The following is a 24,748-nucleotide window of genomic DNA, read 5'->3' on the forward strand; positions in this document are numbered from 1 at the left end:
TCGACGGGCGGGGCGGGGGTGCCGTGACAGCCGGGGGCGCAGCCACGACAAACTCTGGAGGGCTTGGGCCATCTCCTGCTGCTGTTGCTGTTGCCGTTGGCCCACCTCGATTAGGTTCCGGATGTCGGCGGATAGGCTGCTAATGGCGGTCTCGGCCCGCTCCTGCCGGGCGAATGCCGTCTCTTCGTTTGCTGGCTGCATAGCGTTGGTCCGTCTGTACTGTAAGGGAATGGAGAGTGCAGCCAAGTGCATAGCGATAGAGACTTTATTGCGGGCGATCAGGCTGGGAAAAACAAGCTGTTCTGCTGCATCTTCGATTCTTCACGGACTTCGGTTTGTCGTGGACCGGAGGGCGAAACAATATCATGCGACAGACGGACACGCGGGTCTGCGCTGGCGGCCTTGATATAGCGCTGTGCCTGAGCCTGTGGCAGGTGGCGGCGATTCCGCTGATAGGGGGGCGTGGTCCTGTCACAAGTGGCGCCAGTACGTGACAATTTCACTTTCATATGCCTATGATGCCCTCGTTTTCAAAGCATTAGCATCAGTCTTTCTGTTGATTTTAGCACTGTTTTCACTTCTGGTGGATGTATTTTGAGTAGTTGTATCAGATGAATTGACCGATCATAGGCTCAAGTGTTGAGCGAAGTGTATGAAGTGATTGATTGAAAATGTTCATTAGCAAACATGTGAGAGGAAGAAGAGGTTTGCTGGAGTCAATAGTCAATAGTGAATGTAACCCAGCTGTATTTTAATTGTTGGGTAATTGTAATTAAACAATTGATACGGATACATTTTTACTATTTGTTGTTTATTTGCCCCTTTAATTTTTGCAACACTGTATTTAACAGGTTTATGTGCCATGATTTGTACATGATTTGAACATGTACAGTGTTAGGGTTTACAGAATATCTTCATCGTATGATTATGTTGGAATGTAACCTGTAATAATTTAACTAGCTTGTCCTGTCTAGACAAAGGTAGTTGACCAAAGTGCTAAGATCTTTTCAACTGATTGACTAGATGCAGACGAAGCAATCAAAGTTGCTCTGTCTACAGAACGTCGTAAAAGGCCCCCTGCTATGCTTTGATCAGCAGGGGACCGGCTTCACCCCATCCTGTGTTCCCACAACTCCACTTTCAACCCCACTCGGTTTCTCTCATGAAATAAGCACCTGACGAGGCCTGAGTCAGACTTCATTCGACCATCGCTGTAAGCACAGCGACGAGTGAACTCTCCGCCTGCAGGTGTCTGAAACGACTAACTTGTCTCCAGTGTGGTTCTTGCAAAATAAGTTAGAGTGAGCACCACCCTAACATAAAGTAGGCAGTTCAAAATAGAAAATTGGATGATCGCAAACAGCTATCAGGACCCTGTCTTTATCCTATTGGTTACATGAAGACAGTCAACAGACTGTGAAAACGAGGAATAATTTATTGAAACAGATACAAGAATTTCATCACAAATGTCAATTAAAAAGCATACAAGATATATAGATTTACTCTTTCAAAAAACATAACAGATAAACCCCTAGTTTGGTCCCAGTATTATGAATGAAAAGAATGGAGATAAAAGTGGTCACTTTGTATTTATAAAAATACATCATTTGTTCTGATGCATATTACATACATACATATATACATACATACATACATTAAAAAAAAAACAATCCAAGGTGCAGTACCAGAGAATTCTGTGATCCTTGGCTTCCTGTAATCATCGAGGTGGTGGTAGGGCTATGGAGGATAGCAAAAGTCTGTGACTATGATCCATATTGATATTTGCTGGTATTATAGCGTGATGACGGTGCCATCCTCCTCCACCCCTCCCCTTGGCAGGGCCAGGCTGTGTCGTGCGTCTGTTTTCAGCGAGCTGAGAATTTTGTGCAGGCTCCCGTTGCTGTGACGGAGCGCCGGGTTGCTACTGTGATAGGGTGGCTGAGAGCTGGGCTGATTGTGCTGGAGGTCTCTGAGGAGCTGGTAGCTCAGGCTGCTCTGGTGCTGCTGCGGCTGGTGCTGGTGGTACGACCCCCCGTTGAGGCTCGTCTGGGAGTGAAAGGAAGCGGTGGATACGACCGAAAGAGGGCGCGACAGAGGCGTCACTGCGGGACCCGAGGCCGCTGCAGTCGGTGTATGCCGGTGCTGCGAGCGATACGCGCCAGCCGTCGAGGAGGCGTTGGACCTCTGGGAAGGCCGCTTTAGGCTGCTCTCGATGACAATGTCGGTCTCGTCGTCGCTTTCCAAGTCATCTTGGTAGCCCTGAGGACCAGAGGGCGGGGGCGCGGGCAGAGCAGGGTACCCGGTGGAACCGCTGCTGTCTGACGACTGGCCCGAGCTGCCGGAGATGCGGCTGCTCCGCACCACATTGTTGCGCTGGTTGACGGGCTTGACGGTGACGATCAGGTTGTGGCTGTTGGCGATCATCATATCCGTTACCTGGTCCAGCGACTTCCAGCTCACCTCGATCCCGTTCACCTCCAGGACTTCGTCGTTGACCGCTAACAGACCCGTGCTCTCGGCCAGCCCGCCGGGAACGAGTCGGGATATGAAGATCCCCGGCACCTTTTCCAAGCCGTGAGGCGTCACGCGCACGCTGGTGCCGTCTCGGATGTAGAATCCCAAGGGCTTCTCCGAGCCGTGGCGATAAAGTCGAACGCGGCGGTGCGATTCCGGCAAGATGTCCACGTCAATAATGGAAGAGACGGGCCGGAAGTCCTGTGGCATGCCGATGCGGATTTGTGCCCTCTTTCGGTTGATGTCGTTGTTGCGTAGAGCCACTACAGTCTTCTTCTTGCGAGTGATGGTGTTGTTGCCAAAGTTAGCGCAGTCCATCTCTTCTGCAATGACAAAAAAAAAACTTATGAGAAGGAACTCCACTTTTAAATGCAACCTCCTGTTCCAAATCGCACAGATTTACTACCAGGGATCTTTCCTCGGAGAGTCCCGCTAATCATTTTCACAGATTGCACCAGCTCTTATTACAGAGGCTTTAAAAAAAAACTTAAGAGCTTCATTTTCAAGACGGTTCTGAACTACAAGTTAAAAACGACATGGTAATTGTAGTCACGCCTGGTTACTAATGGGAGGCTGTGTGCAGAATAGCTGAGTGTGCTGTGTTCCCGGATACGCTGTGCATCAAGCGAGACTCCTTTCAGGCAGCTTTGCAATGACTCAAGCCTTTTTCCACAAGCTTCTACTGTTGCTGCTTGTTAAGGAGGGTTAGACCACCCCACAAAGGAAGAGGGGCTCTCTAAACGACGAGTCAACATTTCACAGGAAGCTTGCGGGGAAGCGCTCCCTCGAGGCTGGAAAAGGTTTAGAAGCCAGCTGACTCCACTCTTCCTTCCTTCTGTGCACTTTTTGGAAGACAGGGCCAAAAAAAAGATGAGTCATTCCGCAAATAAAGCAGGTGTCGCCCCCCACGCAGCAAGTCATCGTGTCTCAAATCGGAGACATCCGCATTTCCTGTCTCAGGAGGTGAGATTAGATAGTAAGGCTAAGCTTTTCTCAACAAGTCCGTTCATGTGCTTTTCCACCTCAAGGGGCATCACTGAACTCGTTTTCTCCCTTGCAACGCGTTTCGACTCATAACGTTGTCGCTCTCATTGTCATCGGCCCCACTGTGAAGATGTACATTGTCTGATGGGTGCCAAAGTTTCAGACGCTCCGACCCGAAAGACGTTTCTCACACTTGTTTGAGTCGACCAGCCTGCAATACCACGCAAGGTCAAAGGTCCAAGGTTCATGTGAGCATGTGACCTCACCCCAAGAATGTTGTCCAAAAATGTCATCTATGATTGGGTTGTCGAAGGCATCCACTTTAACATGGATTACTGCTACCTACTGGTGCGGAGTGCAACAGCATCAATACTGACGTCCCTTTAAACAGAAAGTGACTTGGCCTATCACTCATCACTATCCAATCCCATCAATTCTATTAAATAATCATTATCAGCTTTTGAAAAACTCAGATACTCATGTTACTTTTCCATGCACAATGATGTCATCCACAATCTCAAGCGCACATGCTGGCGTATGGAGTTGAGACGTCACATCGTAACGAGCAAGGACTAGCATACTGTCCAGACTATTCAGACCCACAGCCCATTCATTCACATTCCTGTGCCCCAACAACCCCTCGGACATCTCGCCCCCTTCCATCCCTCTCTCCCTCATGATGGCGTGACAAACTGCTTAGTGACAGAAGAGCCCATAATCGCTGGAAAAGGGGGGGAAGGGCTCCACATAGGGTGACGAGTGAATAGTGTGAGTATGAGGTCACTGAATTCTGTGGTGGTGGCCTTCATTCCTTGCCCCAAACTCCACACATGAATCCCAAACACACCTGGAAGAGGTTACTTTTCAAGGCGCCAAATCCAAAGTGACACACAGAACAGTAGTGGCGGCGGTTAAATGGGCTTCTCTGCATTTGGAGGCACGTATTTTAAAATGCAACTGTGAGCACTGGGAACAAGCAGCCAAATAGACACATTCCTTTTCTTTTGTCTTTTGTGCACACGCACACACACACACACACACACACACACACACACACACGGAGACATCCCGGGAAGACTCGAGCGTGTGTTTAAAGTCGAGATCGCTTCCAAGGCACATTTGAGTAAAAAAAAAAAAAGAGGCTCAGCCAGAGTGAAAAGAACTTGAAACAGGCAAACATATTTGACATTCTTGCCTGGATGGGAAATATTGGAGGAGCTGGAGAAAGCAACCCAAATGCAACCCAAATGCGTCAGTGCCAAAGACAAGAAAGCTCGAGTGCGGTTGTGGCAAAGGTGTGCCTCTCGGAGAACGCAAAAACACCAAAGGAATGTGAGCTTATTTGGAAATGCACACCTAACTGCTCCAAAGTCTGCAAGGTATGACCTGGCAAACAGGTCCCATTGAGGTCAGATTGCGGATGAAATTGGACACAGGAAGTGGCGCACACGTTCCAGAAGCTAGCATAGGTTGGACTCAGGCAGAGTCCCAACTGTGTTGCTGCTGCTGTCTTGACATTTTAAGTCTAGCCATCAAGGGAATTTGTGTGCTTGTTTTGTGGCAGTGGATTTGTCAGTGAGGAAGTGTTCAGGAATCAGGTCGGTTGAGAGCAAAGAATCCGTGCACGAGAACGAGGCCAAACAGGTTTTGTCTCTCGATCATCTTTGCACGTACGGAGGCCAAGCGGCCGAGCTGCTACCCTCCCCCTTCGCAGGCACCTCAGCATTGGCACATCTGGGACGACTTAAAACGGGGATACCTCAGAAAGGCGTTGCACGTTTAGCCCTCTCTGTAGGGCTCGTACCCCCTTCAACAGCAGCGACGAGTAGTTAATACGTGGCGACATCACGTGGGCCAACAGAGATTAAGATCAAGACTAGGGCCCTTTAAGGAAAATTGAGTAGAAGCCACGATGGACGTCAACGCAGGAGCATTCCTTCCACCTTTCAATGGGAACAACCTCCATGACATGATTAAATATCCCTCACTGGGGAGAAAGGGCTGTTTATGATTCAACTACAGCCAACGTGAAACATGCCGCAGCGTCCGATTCGTTCAAGGAGGATAAACGATAATGTATCCGCGGTCGATCCAGCTGCCATGACGAGAGATAGCAGGAATAAAACACACGACGCGGTGGTGTCGTTGGCGGGAAAGGCTGAACGGGGGAAAAAACACCCGACTGAACCGCTCCTTCTCTTGAGCTATACGTCTCGATATCTTCTAAATATGCCAGGGATGCGCAGAGTTGGGAACCCGCGTGGCTCGTCCTCCTGGAGTCACTTTCTAATCTTTCATGCGGGCCGGCTGACGGACGACAGACAACGAGCAGACAAACAGGATTTGTCAGCGCCCGTGTTAGCAGGAATGTAAAAGGTTGCGAGGTCCGGCTGGCCAAAGAGATAAGCTCGGCAGGGACAAATCGACAAACGACTCGTTTCCTTGGACAAATAGTGTCAGTGAGGGACCATTTCAAGGCTGATGCGGGATCAATACGATGGTATCTTTCTTTTCTTGCGATGAAACAAAACCTATGGCACGGCTTTCTCAATTGTCAAATGTTACGCGGCCACAACTGGAGACGTTTAGCGCATTCACTACTGAAAAAAGGAATTAAACAAATACGTACACATTGCAATTTCATTTGTGTGCCACCAGGGAAAATATTGTTATTGAAAGTTCAAAGAGGGCTATCATGTTCTTATTGATCCAAAAAAAGCTTTTCATTGTTGCCACGCCATTTCTTCCTTTATGTTTGTAGTTGCCTTAGTGGGCGCTGTATGAACGAGTCAAACTGCCGCCTGAGATAGGGAAGATGCGTTTTTTTGGGCTCTGAGGCATAGGGACAACCTATACTGGACTCAGCGGTGCCTTTGGGGTCCCCTTTCAAGCCCCAATTGAGTACTACACTCAGCGATTTCCCAAATCGGCCCTTCTCAATCCTCCTCCCACACCTGAGCCCAACGATCACACCAAAGAAAACTTCCTGCGCGTGCTGACACATATCCTCGGCTTCTTCCTGCTTCCCCCCCTTCCCCCTGCCTGACTGCGTTGGCTTACCTCATTCACTCGGCCTGCCTGCAAACATGTCAGCCGGAGAACTTCCACACCGGTTGTCATGTGTCTATTGTTTTCTCCCCACGCTACGCTCGTTTTACTTCCTTTCCACCCCGAAGTGCTGAGGCGGCCTAAGTGAGCTCACGTGCTTGAAAGGAGCGTGCGGGATAGAATGTACAGCAAGCGGACTTCGCAAGAACCCCCTTTTATTTAACCAGCAAAGCCACTTCGTAATTACGGTGTCCCAAAATATCAGCGAGCGAGTTCACGTTTTTTGGATGCAGGCCAACACAGCGCTGAGAGGATTGTCAAGACTTGAAATGCTTCTTCACAAGACACAAGATTTGAATATCTATTCTTCTGAGACACAGCCAAATCTGGAAGTTCTGCTTCTGTGGTTGAGCAAGATTTCAGCTGCACGGTCACAGCGTGCCAGGCCTGGCTTGCTTGCAGCTGAGCTGTAATTAAGCAGGAGCCACAGTGAGCACAAACTGGCAACTCGCAGAAGCCACTCGTAGCTCAGCGGTCTTCCTTCCCGCCCTCACTTGTACTTGATTCAACTATGATCCTGGTCTAAAGTCGATCTCGGGACGACTCCTGGAATCAGTACCTCAAATTTCCCTCTGGGGAAATAGGACCTTTTTTTTCCTAAATCTGGACAACAGTTCCGTGAAAGTAGCCTCGCCCCTGATAGCAGGATATTGCAGGACATAGAAGAAACTCAATGGACACCAACATCAGGGCGGGCTACGTCTCCAATCCGTAATAGCCTTAACACACCGGCATTGTGGCATCTCCGTTATGAGTTTGGCCCTAACCCCAAAAGGCAGCAAAAGAATCAGGTCCACCATTCAGTCTCTGTGCCACTCATCCAGAACAAGGGGAAACAGACTGTTTGGTGCCATTTCAAAACATGACACCACACACGCATGTCAGAAATCTATCACACATCACATGCTTTGCTATTCCAAGAAGAGCAAGAGGTCACAGCTTTTTGTCCATGTACCTTTTCAAGACAGACACTAACTCAGGAAGCTGTTTGTTTGTCCCTTAAGGGACAACAACTAATTGAAGCAACCCCAAAACAAAAACCTTCACCCCGCCCAACAATGTCTGGAAATTTCCCAGCCGGGGAGGAGGCATAATCAAATGGTGGATGGGGACACTGTTCAAAGCCTGGTCGTAAAGTAAAATGAAAAGCCCGGAGGATACACAAACACCAAGGCGGGTTTGCCAAACACCACAAACCTTGCGAGTTTCATTAAAAAGAGCCAGCGGGGGCCATGACGGGCTGCTGCTCGCCAATGATCAAAAACTTTTAATGTTGGCTTGTTGATTTGCAAGATGTGTCACGGTGGAATTTCAACCCTAAGAGCGAGGCGGCGCCCCACCGTAGTGTACTTGGGAGAGGCATCGTGCGAAGACACCACACTGCTTTTTTACTTCTCGCCTACACACTCGGCGAAGAGAGGTTTCCTTCTTAGCGGGGACCTGGATTGATTCTCCAACCACGTGCGCACCCAGCTGCATTCCTGACAGACGTTGAAGCCTTCCCAGAGGTGGCCGTGGTTCCTGTGCCGCCGCCTTGCGCTTCAAAGTCCCCGGGCTACCAACCCGATGAGCGCTAAGAGACAGAAATAACATGCTTTGTGCTTCCACTGCAGACAGTCTGCAGATGTGGGCTTGGGCAATAGACTCATGCTTAAACTCTGGTGTCTGTCTCTTAAGGTAATATTTGCGGCTTTGAATGGGACTACAGTGTGACCGTTCAGTACCTGGACTACCTTGAACTGGATTATAAATAAAAAAATAAGCAATGTCAAACAAATGGGACTGCCACAAACTCTTCAGATAAGGATCAAGATCATAGTCAGGATCAAGAGTCAGCGGGTGCCTTCTCACGGCTGTTATGAGAAAGGATGGCCTTCGCTCTCTTGGCGGTATGGCAGGCATGCCAGTTAATCATTTTGAACTTCACTGAAGCAGAATGCGCGGCGGTGGCGGCTGGTATCCATGGAGGATTTTCAAACTTGGGCCGGCGTGATCTCACACTTGCGTGTTGACATCCAGCGTGTGCGAGCCCTTTGGCAGAAAGCAGAGGTCAGCCAGATGTACGCCAGTTGGCCGCGTGCGCCGCACACCAAAGAACAAGCGAACATTTGCGGCCAGCGCCTCTAGCAAGATAATACAATGAGAATGGATTGAACAAAACCAAGCTGCTTCCAAGACAAGTAAGCTTACAATCCTGCCCAGAGGAAATTGGATGTCTACCTGCGCTTTTTTAGTTCCTCAGAAAGGAAACTATCAAAAACAACAAAAAACATTTAGACTTTTTCATGAAAGCAAAGCTGGAGGGAGGCTGGAGTGTGGAAAGGAGCAGGGCGACTAAGTGCATCTTGGACCAGGGTTCATTGGAGGAACTCAAAACACAGACTTGGTAAACTGACATAACTCTCTAACAAAACCAACAACAGGACTGACCGACAAAGACGTGGAACATAAAGACAGGGTGACATTACCAAAGACAGGAACAGAAACCTGTGTTATTGTCAAATATTGTTTGTTTTTTAATCTCCATTGCGGACTGGACGGAGGCAGTATCATTGCGCATGCGCACTATGGATCCGATGCGCAGAACCGATGGGCAAGACACGTCAGCTATTTAATACAATCAGCAAATAACAAAATGCGTATTACAGGTAATATTTTATTTCACAAAACTTTGCCTTGTTCCTTTTGTCTCTGCTGTTCACTTCAAACACGCTCCATATGAACGCAATGCTCTCGTATCAGACGCTTGCTCGATCATCTGCTCGTTTGCTGTCACGATGTACCCTACACAAATACGAAACATTTGTTGTGGCTCCGAGTCACGACGAGGGGCAAGTTTTGGTTTCCAAGGGTGTTTTTATTCCTCTTCAACTTCTCTCCCATACAGAGCCGCCTTTTTCACGTCCGCACGCCTTTTTCACATGTCCGCACGGATCGCGGTGGTGCCTTTACGGGCAGTCGGAGAAATCAACGCCAACAAAAAAAATACATCCACCCGAGTTAGGACCATACCAAAGACTATAAAAATGGGACCCATTGCCTCCCTGCTTGGCACTCAGCATTAAGGGTTGGAATTGGGGGGTTAGATCACCAAATGATTCCCGAGCGCGGCGCCGCTGCTGCTCACTGCTCCCCTCTCCCCCAGGGGATGGATCAAATTCACACGGGGATGGGTCAAATGCAGAGGACAAATTTCACCACACCCAGATGCGTGTGTGACGATCATTGGGACTTTAAAAAAAAAAAAAAAAAATAAAAAAAAAAAATATATATATATATATATATATATCATACATATATATTAGGGGCGTAAATTGCGGGTTTTGTCACGATACGATATAATAGATACAAAGAATCACAATACGATTTTTGCCGATATCTTAAAGCCTGCTGCGATTCATTCACGATATATCGCGATATAGTGCTCTTCGATCGATTTTTTTTTTTTAAATGAAAAATATAGAACAATATCCTGATTTATAACAATGCATACGCAAAATCAACAAGGTACTGCAAACTCTTTATTTAGGAAATTACAAGAGTATTGTAGTATACAAAGCGCTTATTTTAACACCGAACTTTGATGTCGTGTTTTTTCTTTAAATGTGCGGCGAGATTTGCGGTCCCTGAATATTTGATCACTGCATGGCAGGATTTACAAACTGCACGTGTCTTGTCCGTTGAGCCATCTTTTCTTCGCAATCCAAAGTGCTTCCAAACGAATGACTTGAAGTAGGGGTGTAAATCGCGGGTTTTGTCACGATACGATATAATATCGTTTTAAAGAACTACGATACGATATTTGCCGATATCTTAAAGCCTGCTGCAATTCATTCACGATATATTGCGATATAGTGCTCTACGATCGATTTTTTTTTTTTTTTTAATAAAAAATATAGAATAATATCCTGATTTATAACAATTCATACGCAAAATCAACAAGGTACTGCAAACTCTTTATTTAGGAAATTACAAGAGTATTGTAATTGTAGTATACAAATTGCTTACTTTAACACTGAACTTTGATGTCTTGTTTTTTCTTTAAATGTGCGGCGAGATTTGTGCTCCCTGAATATTTGATCACCGCATGTCAGGATTTACAAACTGCACGTGTCTTGTCCGTTGAGCCATCTTTTCTTTGGAATCCAAAGTGCTTCCAAACGAATGACTTTAAGCCTAAAGGGGAGCAAATTTCCTCGTCTTTTTGGACACTAGCCATAGCACCAGCCCAGGAGCCGCGTACTAGTTGTCGCCTCCCCTTTCACGTGCGTGCTCTGCTCACAACACAACAACGCCGGGCTCACTGCTCCCGGAAAGAGGAAGCAAGCAACAATGAACTGGATTTCAAAATAAAGTCGCGTCTAATGTCCGAGGTCAAACACGGCGATATAAATCGATTTTTACCTTTAGCATCGATGCCAATAAATCGTAGAGCATTATATCGATTAATCGATGTGTATCGATGTATCCGTACACCCCTAACTTGAAGCCTAAAGGGGAGCAAATTTCCTAGTCTTTTTGGACACTAGCCATAGCACCAGCCCAGGAGCCGCGTACTAGTTGTCGACTCCCCTTTCACGTGCCTGCTCTGCTCACAACACAACAACGCCGCGCGCACTGCTCCCGGAAAGAGGAAGCGAGCAACAATGAACTGGATTTCAAAATAAAGTCGCGTCTAATGTCCGAGGTCAAACACGGCGATATAAATCGATGTTTACGTTTAGCATCGATGCCAATGAATCGTAGAGCATCATATCGATGTGTATCGATGAATCGTTACGCCCCTGGTATATACACATACACGCCCCTGGTATATACACATACACGCCCCTGGTATAGACTAAGGGTGTAAATCGCGGGTTATGTCACGATACGATATAATATCGATATAAAGAACTACGATACGATATTTGCCGATATCTTAAAGCCTGCTGCGATTCATTCACGATATATCGCGATATAGTGCTCTACGATCGATATATATATTTTTTTTAATAAAAAATATAGAACAATATCCTGATTTATAACAATTCATACGCAAAATCAACAAGGTACTGCAAACTTTTTATTTAGGAAATTACAAGAGTATTGTAGTATACAAAGTGCTTACTTTAACACTGAACTTTGATGTGGTGTTTTTACTTTAAATGTGCGGCGAGATTTGTGCTCCCTGAATATTTGATCACCGCATGGCAGGATTTACAAACTGCACGTGTCTTGTCCGTTGAGCCATCTTTTCTTTGGAATCCAAAGTGCTTCCAAACGAATGACTTGAAGCCTAAAGGAGAGCAAATTTCCTCGTCTTTTTGGACACTAGCCATAGCACCAGCCCAGGAGCCGCGTACTAGTTGTCGCCTCCCCTTTCACCTGCGTGCTCTGCTCACAACACAACAACGCCGCGCACTGCTCCCTGCTCCCGGAAAGAGGAAGCAAGCAACAATGAACTGGATTTCAAAATAAAGTCGCGTCTAATGTCCGAGGTCAAACACGGCGATATAAATCGATGTTTACCTTTAGCATCGATGCCAATAAATCGTAGAGCATTATATCGATTAATCGATGTGTATCGATGTATCGTTACACCCCTAGTATAGACACATACACGCCCCTGGTATAGACACATACACGCCCCTGGTATAGACACATACACGCCCCTGGTATATACACATACACGCCCCTGGTATATACACATACACGCCCCTGGTATATACACATACACGCCCCTGGTATATACACATACACGCCCCTGGTATATACACATACACGCCCCTGGTATATACATATACACACCCCTAGTATATACATATACACACCCCTAGTATATACACACATAGTATATACACACATAGTATATATCAGGGGTGGGCAAACTTTTTGACTCGCGGGCCGAACTGGGTTTTAAATTTGGACCGGAGGGCCGAACCAGGAGCAGATGGACGTAGTGTTTGTGTGAAGTAATATAAGCGACCTGTAAAGGTCATTGCATAAAAGATTTTGGCCTTTAGTAGGTAGTAAAGCATGGATATTCCAAACACGTTTTTTTGAAAACAAATGCATTTATTAACAGCATTAAAAAAAAAAAAATCACTAAAAAACTGCTATCAGTGATTCTCATAAAATGTTATTATGAATAACAGTCTCCATCACTTCAGTGGCTGCAGGTCAGATTAAGGAAAGATCTTATGAGATCACATCAAACGGCAAACATTCTGACCAAATATAACATCTTGAAGAATCGGTGAAAGCATACATCCAAATAAAGTAATCAAAACTGCAACAGGGTGAGGGGTATCTGAAAATCAGAGCAGAGTTTTAACTCACAAACACCTGGTAACAGAGGTGAGGAAACGGGAAACACTTCCTTAAAGTAAGCCTTAAGAACTTTACAGGTTAAGATTAGTCGCAAGCAGGTGGTGCATCAATGTCCTTGAGCATCCTGCATTGTTTGAAAGTGAGATTGGTCGCTAGTTTCAATCCCTGCTGTGTACAAATCATATTCAAACTGTTTTTTTTTTTTAACAACAAACTTGAGAGCCTCCCCTTCATTTTCAGTGGGAACAGTGTTGTCGGTCTCCTTTTTTTGCTAGTGCGTCATAGTCTGGAGTAAAATTTGTTGTGGCAATTCTTAGGAGAGATCCGAGGTGTTGGTCCGTTTACCTCGATCTGTGACGGGTTGACGTTGATGTGGCTGAACGTCACGTCGCGTACGTCGAGCAAAATTGGCCACTCTTTTTTAACATTCGGCACTCACTTCTTTTCTTCGGGCCACTCATTTTAATGGAAGGATTCCAGGGGAAGGTTTGTGGGTAGCTTTAGCGTAAAACTGTATCTGAAAGCTCAGCGCGCGAATTACAAGAATGCTGTCGTCACAGCATAGAGCGCGAGTGCCCCATGTCCGTACTACTGAGTACGTACACGCACTTGTGAGTGTGCACCGAGCTTTCTGACACGGCTTCCGGTAGTAAATGCGCAGGCGAGCGCTTCCCCATCTACTGGGGAAACGCAGTCATTGCAGGCAATATGACCAAAAAAGAATTTTTAATAATACAATTTATTCAGGGTTGGCGGGCCGGATTAAACGGTCCCGTGGGCCGGATGTGGCCCGCGGGCCGTAGTTTGCCCACCCCTGGTATATACACACATAGTATATACACACATACACACAAAGTATATACACACACACACACACACAAAGTACCGTATTTTCCGCCCTATAAGGCGCACCTAAAAACCTAAATTTTTATCAAAAGTCAACAGTGCGCCTTATAGCCCGGTGCGCCTTATATATGGATCAAGTGATGAATTTGTTGATCCATACTGGTTGTACACAGTGCTCTGCCAAAATGTTTTAGTACGTTTTAGTACGACTAGTAAATTACAAGGTCGCATCGCTTCCCAGCATTACGGTAACTGTAGTCAGGGGGCGTCACCGAATAGCTGTTGTACCCGCGAGGCTATTTCATTTCAAAATAGGCTGCTCCGTTAATGTTTCGAGTAAATCTACGGATCGATATGGAAGGGAAACATAGGTAAGTAGTACCAATGCGTTAGATCGAACTTTAGTCAGTTCTGATCATTTTATAGGAGATCGTTTGAGAGACGCGATTGTTTACACTTTGCTGAGGCTCATGGGAGCTTGCGAGCTGAGGCTCATAGGAAATTGCTGATGGCTAATGCTATAACGATAGCTGCTATACGCGCGAGGCTATTTCATGTCAAAAGAGGCCGCTCTGTTCATGTTTCGAGTAAATCTACGGATCGATATGGAAGGGAAACATAGGTAAGTAGTACCAATGCGTTAGATCGAACTTTAGTCAGTTCTGATCATTTTATAGGAGCTCGTTTGAGAGACGCGATTGTTTGTTTACACTTTGCTGAGGCTCATGGGAGATTGCGAGCTCAGGGTCATTGGTTTTTGCGGATGGCTAATGCTATAACGATAGCTGCTTTACGCGCGAGGCTATTTCATGTCAAAATAGGCTGCTCTGTTAATGTTTCGAGTAATTCTACGGATCGATATGGAAGGGAAACATAGGTAAGTAGTACCAATGCGTTAGATTGAACTTTAGTCAGTTCCAATCATTTGATAGGAGATTGTTTGAGAAACGCGATTGTTTACAGAGGGCTCGTTGGTTATTGGCTAGTGGGTGCATACCGCAACCCTAGTCAACCTCAGTTTGTTGCAGTAAAGCTTCTATTTTATGCGCCTTATAGGCCGGTGCGCCTTATATATGGACAAAGTTTTAAAATGGGCTGTTCATTGAAGGTGCGCCTTATACCCCGGTGCGCCTTATAGGGCGGAAAATACGGTATATACACACATAGTATATACACACAGTATATACATATATACACACATAGTATATACATATATACACACATAGTATATACATATATACACACATAGTATATACATATATACTAGGGGTGTAACGATACATCGATACATCGATATAATGCTCTACGATTTATTGGCATCAATGCTAAACGTAAACATCGATTTATATCGCCGTGTTTGACCTCGGACATTAGACGCGACTTTATTTTGAAATCCAGTTCATTGTTGCTTGCTTCCTCTTTCCGGGAGCGCACTGCGCGTGTTGTGTTGTGAGCAGAGCACGCACGTGAAAGGGGAGTCGACAACTAGTACGCGGCTCCTGGGCTGGTGCTATGGCTAGTGTCCAAAAAGACGAGGAAATTTGCTCCCCTTTAGGCTTCAAGTCATTCGTTCGGAAGCACTTTGGATTCCAAAGAAAAGATGGCTCAACGAACAAGACACGTGCAGTTTGTAAATCCTGCCATGCGGTGATCAAATATTCAGGGAGCACAAATCTCGCCGCACATTTAAAGAAAAAACACGACATCAAAGTTCAGTGTTAAAATAAGCACTTTGTATACTACAATACTCTTGTAATTTCCTAAATAAAGAGTTTGCAGTACCTTGTTGATTTTGCGTATGAATTGTTATAAATCAGGTTATTGTTCTATATTTTCTATTAAAAAAAAAATATACCGATCGTAGAGCACTATATCGCTATATATCGTGAATGAATCGCAGCAGGCTTTAAGATATCGGCAAATATCGTATCGTAGTTCCTTGTATCGATATTATATCGTATCGTGACAAAACCCGCGATTTACACCCCTAATATATACACACATAGTATATACATATATACACAAAGTATATACATATATACACACAAAGTATATACATATATACACACATATATACATATATACACACAAAGTATATACATATATACACACATATATACATATATACACACATATATATATACATATATATATACACACACACACACACACACAGACAGACAGACACCATTTTTTTCCATGTATAATGCGCAAAATTTAACTAATTTATTGTCTTAAAATCTGGGGTGCGCATTATACATGGGTACAAAAAGAATTTCTATTTTTTTTTTTTTTAAATCCGGATATGATACGCAGGCCGCCATTACAGATGCGCTTTCTTCTCTGCTGTTCACTTCAAACACGCTCCATACGAACACAATGCTCTTGTATCAGACGCTTGCTCGATCACCTGCTCGTTTGCTGTCACAATGTACCCTACACAAATCCGAAACATTTCTTCGCTATCGAGTTTGCTAGCGCATGCGCAGTGATACTGACCAGCAGAATAACATCCGGTTGTTCCCAAAGATGATCTTTTTTTCTGAAATAATTTTACGTTTACGGACTTAAGTAGGAGTCAAAATTTGGGTGCGTATTATTAGGGGTGTAACGATACATCGATACACACCGATTAATCGATATAATGCTCTACGATTTATTGGCATCGATGCTAAACGTAAACATCGATTTATATCGCCGTGTTTGACCTCGGACATTAGACGCGACTTTATTTTGAAATCCAGTTCATTGTTGCTTGCTTCCTCTTTCCGGGAGCAGGGAGCAGTGCGCGGCGTTGTGTTGTGAGCAGAGCAGGCACGTGAAAGGGGAGTCGACAACTAGTACGCGGCTCCTGGGCTGGTGCTATGGCTAGTGTCCAAAAAGACGAAGAAATTTGCTCCCCTTTAGGTTTCAAGTCATTCGTTTGGAAGCACTTTGGATTCCAAAGAAAATATGGCTCAACGGACAAGACACGTGCAGTTTGTAAATCCTGCCATGCGGTGATCAAATATTCAGGGAGCGCAAATCTCGCCGCACATTTAAAGAAAAAACACGACATCAAAGTTCAGTGTTAAAATAAGCACTTTGTATACTGCAATACTCTTGTAATTTCCTAAATAAAGAGTTTGCAGTACCTTGTTGATTTTGCGAATGAATTGTGATAAATCAGGATATTGTTCTATGTTTTTTATTAAAAAAAATAAAAATATCGATCGTAGAGCACTATATCGCGATATATCGTGAATGAATCGCAGCAGGCTTTAAGATATCGGCAAATAACATATCGTAGTTATTTGTATCGATATTATATCGTATTGTGACAAAACCCGCGATTTACACCCCTACGTATTATACATGGGTACAGGCTTTTTTCCAGCATCGACATGCCATTTTTAGGGTGCGTATTATACATGGGGGCGCATTATACATGGAAAAAAACGGTATATATATTTTTTTAAGAGAGCTCGTAAGCTAATAAAACATAAAAGTCAATGGCCATGCTAGAGCTAGGACTTAAGATGGCACTGTATGCTCTTCGACATATTTTTAACCCACCATGGCAAAACATCTTATGAAAATGTTCTTGACGCGCAGTTGACGGTTTCCCCAAGCACTCTTTCTGTTGTTGCCTTACCTTGTCTCTGTATGAAAATCCTGAGCAGGGGGTGCGCGGTGGACACGGCTTTGCAGAAGTTGTCATCGTTGTTGATAGGCAGCAGGTCTCCGTGCACGTCGGCGTAGCCAATCATCACCTCCATGTTGGCGATGCGGTGGATGTGCAGAATGAGTTTGTAGAACTCTTCAAACTTCCCCGGTTTGAGGCGGTCCACCGAGAAGCGGCGGAATTCAGCGCCGTACTGGAAAGACAATGTTTTCAAAAACTTGGCGCTAACGTGATTTTGCAGTGGATCTGTACTTTGATGTGAACATGCCATTTCTTAAAGTTTTAATTTTGAAGTGATTTTATACTAAGCTAACCAAATGCAAATCTACCATTCTACTTAGCTAACTTGCTGCTCAAGTGGATTTGTGAAGAGTATCTTTTTTTAGTTGTTTCATTTTGACCTATGTCTGACACGGAAGGCACAATTGAAGGTTTCGGCCGGGTGACGCATAGGCCTCGGAGCCTAGACGAGAGATGCCACGTTGAGGCACAAAGGCGTGCCTCGAGAAACCAAAAGTACGCACAGGAGCAAGCTAACATCAAAAGAACTAAAGAGGAGTGCTTTGATATGTCAATTACACAATCATTGATTAATTCAAAAACCCATGTCTGGTATCCATGCAACTAATCATCACCATTATTATTATTGTCATATGTGTGATATGCTCGTGTATATAACTCATGAACACTCACAATATGACAAACTGTTTTGTTTTTAACCAACAATTTCAGTCCATCACATTCCAGCCTTGGTAGCCTTAAACACGTGCATGTAGGACGGCGAGTGCTGTAACACCTTCGAGTGACGGAGCCTTCACTTTAGCATTTACCACGTCATGTTCGGGCACGTTAATCCCCAGCAGGCTTCGGAGATTGCCTTTTTCCCTCTTCAACAAACCAGTTTGTCAAGCGGCTTCCTCGTTACCTTACAGTTTGCACGGAGGAATCCACACCGGGTGGAAGGAAGTCAAGTCAAACGCGCGCAAAAAAAGCAAAAAAAACAAAAATATCTCGGATGAGTTTGCACAATTATTGTGTCCCGATTCTATTTTGTATTGGCTGAATAGTTTTGCAATGATATTGTTTCGGTTATGTAACTCTCGAGATGGTCCGCCAATGTGTTCTTCCCAATATAGCTTTAAAAAAAGACAGTCGGACGTGTCACTGTCATTTATCTATGTTAGAAATACTGTTTAAAGCAGGGTTGGACAATCCTGGTCCTGGAGTGCCAATGTCCTGCATGTTTTCCAGGTCTCCCTGCTGCAACACATCTGATTCAAATGATCAGAGTCTTTCACCAGCTTCTGCGGACCTTGCTAATTATCTGACCATTTGATTCAGGCCCTCCCGGACCGGGATTGTCAAACCCTGGTTTAAAGAAACGTCACGCTTGTTTGAGCTGAGGGCCAGCAACACCTCCAGAAAATGGGATAGTGAATTTTCTTCAGTGATGTAAACGTCATGCTGTATTGTAGATTGCTTCCTTACCAATATATTGATTGTCCCTGTATCGATTACTGGGAAATAAAAACCACACAGCCACTCATAATATGGCGAGTTACTTTGGGGATGGCCACCTCTCCACTAAAAAAACCTAATGCGCATGGTTCCACTGGTAACAAAGAACAGTGTTTGGAAATGTGCTTCAATCAAAGTTGTTGCCTCAACACCCCACCAACACACCACCCCCGACCAAAACCCATCCACCTGGCCTGTGATAAGAGTGAGTGAAACCAGCTCCTGCCCCATAGGCTTGCTTATCAAAGAAACAGCAAGAATGCTAAGACATGATCGTGTGTGGTGCGTCAGCTCTAGGTGACAAGACGTCAAACCTGCTGTCCAAACGGAAGGGTCAAAGGCGTAGCCAGGACTTTTTCCAGTAGGGGCGCGCGCCCACAGGAAAAAAAAAAAAAATCGAACATCACCCACGCCGTTCGCTGATCGCTAAAACAACATCCGGGTCCGGGAGGCAAACGGTGAATGGATAACATCGCGCACATAGAATAGCGAAAGCACATTCGCGCAAGACTGAAAGAAAAAAACGGCATGAAAATGAAGAATTGAAAAAGCTTGATTTTTTTCAACTGGGGCGCAGGGAGTCCTAACCGGGGCGCCGCCCCGGCTCACTCAGGCTTGGCTACGCCACTGGGAAGGGTGATACATTCAAGTATCCACAGAACTGACTTGCAATATGATAATATCGCAATAACTGGCCAACGATAGCAGTGGTATCACAATACCAGTGGTATTGATTGTACTCTCATCAAAAATGACAACTAATGCTATCTGTGAATTGAAGGAAACTCGCCCCAAGCTTATCTTAAAATAGCTTTAATTGAAGAAAACTCAATACTTAGATATTTTGCCATCGTTACCTGAGATATCACGATCCATGACAGTGTCACTGTTAAGTAGTAGCACAATACGGTCGTTGTGTGATGGTCGTTATATTGGAAAATACATCTATGATACCAATTTACTGAACAAAACTCACAATGCTTTTTGCCAGCTATATCGGTAGTATGGCGAAAATGCTGTTGTGCTACAGCCGCGCTCTAATGACAAACTGTCAAAGTTGAATTTAGCCGGCATAAATCGATGATCCCACCATACTCTACCCATTTGCTTGCTTTGCACGATTGATCTGTTCGATCAGTCTTTCGGCCAGCGTACAAACCAACAAAGATACTTGAACTCAGCAATGTGCAGCAAATTAGACACATTACGTTCAAGCTGAAATACTTTAACGTTGTTTTGACTCATATCTTCACATTGCTCTACAAATTAATCACTTCAAAACCACAAAAACTGAGCAGCATTGTTTAAAAAAGGAGTACAATCTAGCAAGCGACGAATAAAAATTCCAAAGAGAGGCGTTCAAAGACATATACGTGTGCATGATATTTTTTCGCGTCCCCGTGCCGTGTTTCAGCTTTAGAAAACATTTAAACGCACCATCTGACTAACTCACCTTGCTTTTCACCTCCACGGCGTTAAGATCCGCGTTCTGCAGGGTTTGAGACCGATTAAAACTTCGGTTCATTCTGGTAGTTTTAAAGACACAAACGCAGGCGGCGGAGAAACAGACTGTGCCCGCTGAGAAGGGGGCGCTCAATTGCAACAAAGCTCTTCGGGTAGTTTTCTTTATATTATTCCCTCTTTAATAAGGCGTCTTTTAAAATCTGAGTAAAACTGGGCTCCGCCTTTAAGAAGAAGACTTTCCTGCCGAAAAGCCAGAAAGCAACTCGCCGTGTGGACTTTTGGAGGCTTGGTTTAAGTTTTGAAACGACATCAGCACTTAAAAAAAAAAAGGACAGTGGTTCCTGTGACGCGTTTCTAGCAGCTCGTTTATCACGGTGTCTCAGAGATAACCCAAGTGCCGTGCCCACAATGGCACCTGAACTAGATATACATTCGTTACTGACTAACTCGTGTATGCTTCAAAACATAACGACCGATAATCAAACAAACAATTAAACGTTCAGCGATAATGAAAATGCTTAAATTTCCGAATTCCACTTGTTAATGAACGCAGCATTTCCTCATTGGTTTATGTATTAGGTACGTCTCTGTGGATTAAAATTATGATTTGGCGCCACCGCGTGGTTAATTGAAAGGTACAAATAAGATTTTGTTCTCGAGCTCAAGTGGAGGCAGTTCACAAGACGACCAGCAGGTGTCAATACGCGATGAAACAAAGCAATGGCAATTTGGGTGAGGACCCCCGACAGGAAACGAAATCGGTAAAAATACAGGGAAATGTGATTTAATTCGAATTAAGGTTAAGATTACATGACAGACATCACACAAAGAACTTTCTCAAGTGTTGATGCAAGTGCTTAAGAAATGTTCCTTTCTCGCAGCTTCGTGTGCACGGTTATACGTTTACACGATGTTCGTCACTTTTTTTTATCACTTGCAAATGGTAAGCGTTTGGATACTTCTGTCTTTCAACAGACTAAGTGACTGAATTGTTTCTCTCTTACTTGAGCTCAAAACTATGACAATACAGTGGAGCCTCGGTTTTTGAACGTCCTGGTTCTCGAACAAATCGGTATTCGAACAAAAAATTCGAGATTTTTTTGCTTCGGATGTCGGACAAATTTTCGGCTATTGAACCTCGCGAGATGAGTCAAGAGGACCCGTATGCCAACTGACTCCGTTCGTTATTACATTTTCGTTACTCTGAGGATTGCATCAACTCTAATCATGCCTCCTTCAAAGTAAGCAAGTGGGAGCAGTAAAGCCATCCTAAAACACAAAGTCGCTCCTAAAGCAATGCGACAGTGAGCGCCCGGCGCGCTGCGGTTGCGCGATCCGACCAAATGAAGCTCCCTGCGCACTGAGGTCCACTTAAATTTTGGAAAGTACATCAGGACTTCAAAAATATTTTCTAAATTTTAGCCACCGCTCTGTCACAATAATGCGACCAGCGCGGTGCAGTTGCGTGTTCGGCGACGCGCTACGGTTGAGCGTTCGGCGGTGCGCTGCAGTTGCGCGATCGGACAAAAATGCGCAAATGAAAAAACGCTTTAAAAAAGCGGTTGGTTTTTTTGCTTGGAACGGATTTAAAAAAATCCATTATTTTTAATGGGAAAACATGATTCGTAATTTGAACGATTCACTTCTCGAAAACCCTTCTGGAACGGATTGTGGTAGAAAACCGAGGCTTCACTGTAATTTGTTGCGTTTTAGGGTTCCCAAAAGAGTCCAGCTTGATTTGCAATTACTTTTCGACAGAACCAAACCGCCATTAGTAAGACAACTTATCCTGATTATGAGTAAAATGTTTAATTGATCCCTGCTACAAGAACCCTCCCCCCCCCCCTCCATGCTGTTTCCCAAAATTGAGCAAATCCAATCAACAAAATGTGTTTCATGTACATTTCGCTTTGCTGTTGGTGACAGTTTGATAGCTGGCCACATAAAAAGTCAGCCTGCAATATCTCTTACCTTCACATTGTAATGCATCCCACAGCCGCACATTGACGACATCTTGTGTGCCTTGGTTGAAGTGTGCACGTCCCGGCCGGACCGCTTTTGGTGCACGAAGCCCTCCAGGTTGGTCATGGATTCAGCAGTACTCGAGGTCTCGTTTGTCCCTCTCAAGGAAAACACCGGCCATCTGGTCTCGCGAGGGGTCAGAGGTCAACTCTCAGTTTGGTAATGAGGCTGGCGTTGCCAGAGGGATGGAGGCGGGGTGATGCGCGTGTGTGTGTGTGTCTTTGAGGCAAATGGCGACAGGACCCGTCCGCTTCCTGAGCGAACATTTAACATTAACGAGTCTGGCGGACGGTGGGAGTAGGACATGTTAGATGAACGGAAAGAGCCATGGATTGGCTCTAAAATAAAAGGATTATTCGTAAATTTGAGTATAGTTGAAGTATCACGTGGTCAAACACAACATCTTGCAATTGAGATAAATTTGGTTGGAAATGGTTTTTATTCTTGTTTTATTTCTCTATATCAGGGGTCACCAAACTACGGCCCGCGGGCCGGATACGGCCCACGGGACCGTTTAATCCGGCCCGCCAACCCTGAACAAATTGTATTATTAAACTTTTTTTTTTGGGTCATTTTGCCTGCAATGACTGCGTTTCCCCAGTAGATGGGGAAGCGCTCACCTGCGCATTTACTACCGGAAGCCGTGTCAGAAAGCTCGGTGCACACTCACAAGTGCGTGTACGTACTCAGTAGTACGGACATGGCGCACTCGCGCTCTATTTGTATCAGTCCTGAATTTAGAGCGTGGGATGTGACGACAGCATTCTTGTAATTTGCGCGCTGAGCTTTCAGATGCAGTTTTGCGCTAAAGCCACCCACAAACCTTCCCCTGGAATCCTTCCATTAAAATGAGTCGCCCAAGGAAAAGCAAGGTGGACACAGTGCCGAGCGTTTAAAAGAGAGTGGCCAATTTGGCTCAACGTACGCGACGTGACGTTCAGCCACACGAACGTCAACATCAACCCGTCACAGATCGAGGTAAACGGACCAACACCTCGGATCTCGCCTAAGAATTGCCACAACAAATTTTACTCCAGACTATGACGCACTAGCAAACTTTAACAAACAAGACAGCGGTGTCTACAAGCCTACTGGAACCTACAAAAGGATTATAAGAACTTTAAGAGACTGCTCATATGTGTCAGAGAGATTCTGCTGTGACAACTGAGCTGAACTTTTATCTGTTAAGATTGTGCATGGCACAACAGAAAGTTAATGTTCCATGGCTTTTTTTCTATGAAAAACCCAGAGGGAGTTATTTAGTTATTATTTATTTCCTGTTTTTTCAGTGAAGAACTCAGAGAGGGTTATTTAGTTATTATTAATTTCATTAATAGTGTTATTATTTGTTTCCTGACTTTTTTCTGTAAAGAACCTGGAAAGGGTTATTAAATAACCGTTATTTGGTTATGTGTGGCTTTCTGGAAAACAATAAATTTTTTAAGCTCCCCTACGATCGTCACACTTTTTCTGTTACAAACTGACGCCGGCCCCCTATCAGAGAAAGGAAAAGTTATGTGGCCCTCACAGGAAAAAGTTTGGGGACCCCTGCTCTATATCATTAAAACATAAAACAACTCATGCTAATTATTAAATATAATTAATAAAAGAAATACCAAAATGTATTTTTTTTATATAATTAGGAAGCACTCCGACTTGGTTATTTGTTTAAGCTCAAAGAATATTATTATTTGTTGCAGTCTGCATTGCAGTTAATTTGTCATGATTCGTCCCTGGTCACATCCATGTTGTCATTGTTTTGTCCGTCTGTCTGTGTGCTCATGTCCGTGGATCATGTCAGTGTGCTTCTGTCATGGCTTGTCCCCAGTTTTGCTAGGTTGCCATGGTTTCTGTTCGCGTCGCCCCTCCCTTCCTGTGTCTCCTCAATCAATGTAACCGCGTTCACCTGCCTCGTGTTTCGTGTTTTGTATTTCAGTCCTGTCTGCCCCTCGCTCACCGTTGGATCATTGCTTGTCGGTTGTTGCATGTGTTGTTGTCGTCAGGTCCTATTGTTTTCTTGTCTCACGTCCTGGTCCGTCAGTCTAGTTATAGTTGTGTTAACGTCATGATGTCTTTTTGTTCCACGTATTTTTCGCTCAGTCTTGTTGTTAGGTTTTGTCAATGAGTTAGGTTAGTGTACCAAGTATGTATTTTGAGTTCTTCCAATAAACCCTGGTCCAAGCTGCACATGGTCGCCCTGCTCCATTTCCAACTCCCTCCAAAGCCTGACAGAATGATCCGACCACTACAGCGACCAGCGCTTGGACCTCCCTCTACCATCAGTCTGAGCTCTCAGCCGTCTGCTATTGTCACCCT

General features: G+C 44.8%; 1 protein-coding gene across 1 annotated transcript; it reads right to left on the reverse strand.

Annotated features, from left to right (window-relative positions):
- Positions 1–1,412: 1,412 nt before the first annotated feature.
- On the reverse strand, positions 1,413–20,745 carry pard6gb (par-6 family cell polarity regulator gamma b). Its single transcript, XM_061267159.1, has 3 exons — positions 20,400–20,745; positions 17,399–17,621; positions 1,413–2,837 (listed from the first exon to the last, which is right to left on the reverse strand). Exons 1-3 carry the CDS (start codon positions 20,469–20,471, stop codon positions 1,792–1,794), a joined length of 1,341 nt encoding a protein of 446 aa, XP_061123143.1. The 5' UTR covers positions 20,472–20,745; the 3' UTR covers positions 1,413–1,791.
- Between the last annotated feature and the right edge of the window lie 4,003 nt (positions 20,746–24,748).

The sequence above is a fragment of the Syngnathus typhle genome, linkage group LG20 (genome assembly GCF_033458585.1).
Source record: "Syngnathus typhle isolate RoL2023-S1 ecotype Sweden linkage group LG20, RoL_Styp_1.0, whole genome shotgun sequence".
Classification (NCBI taxonomy): Eukaryota; Metazoa; Chordata; class Actinopteri; order Syngnathiformes; family Syngnathidae; genus Syngnathus; species Syngnathus typhle.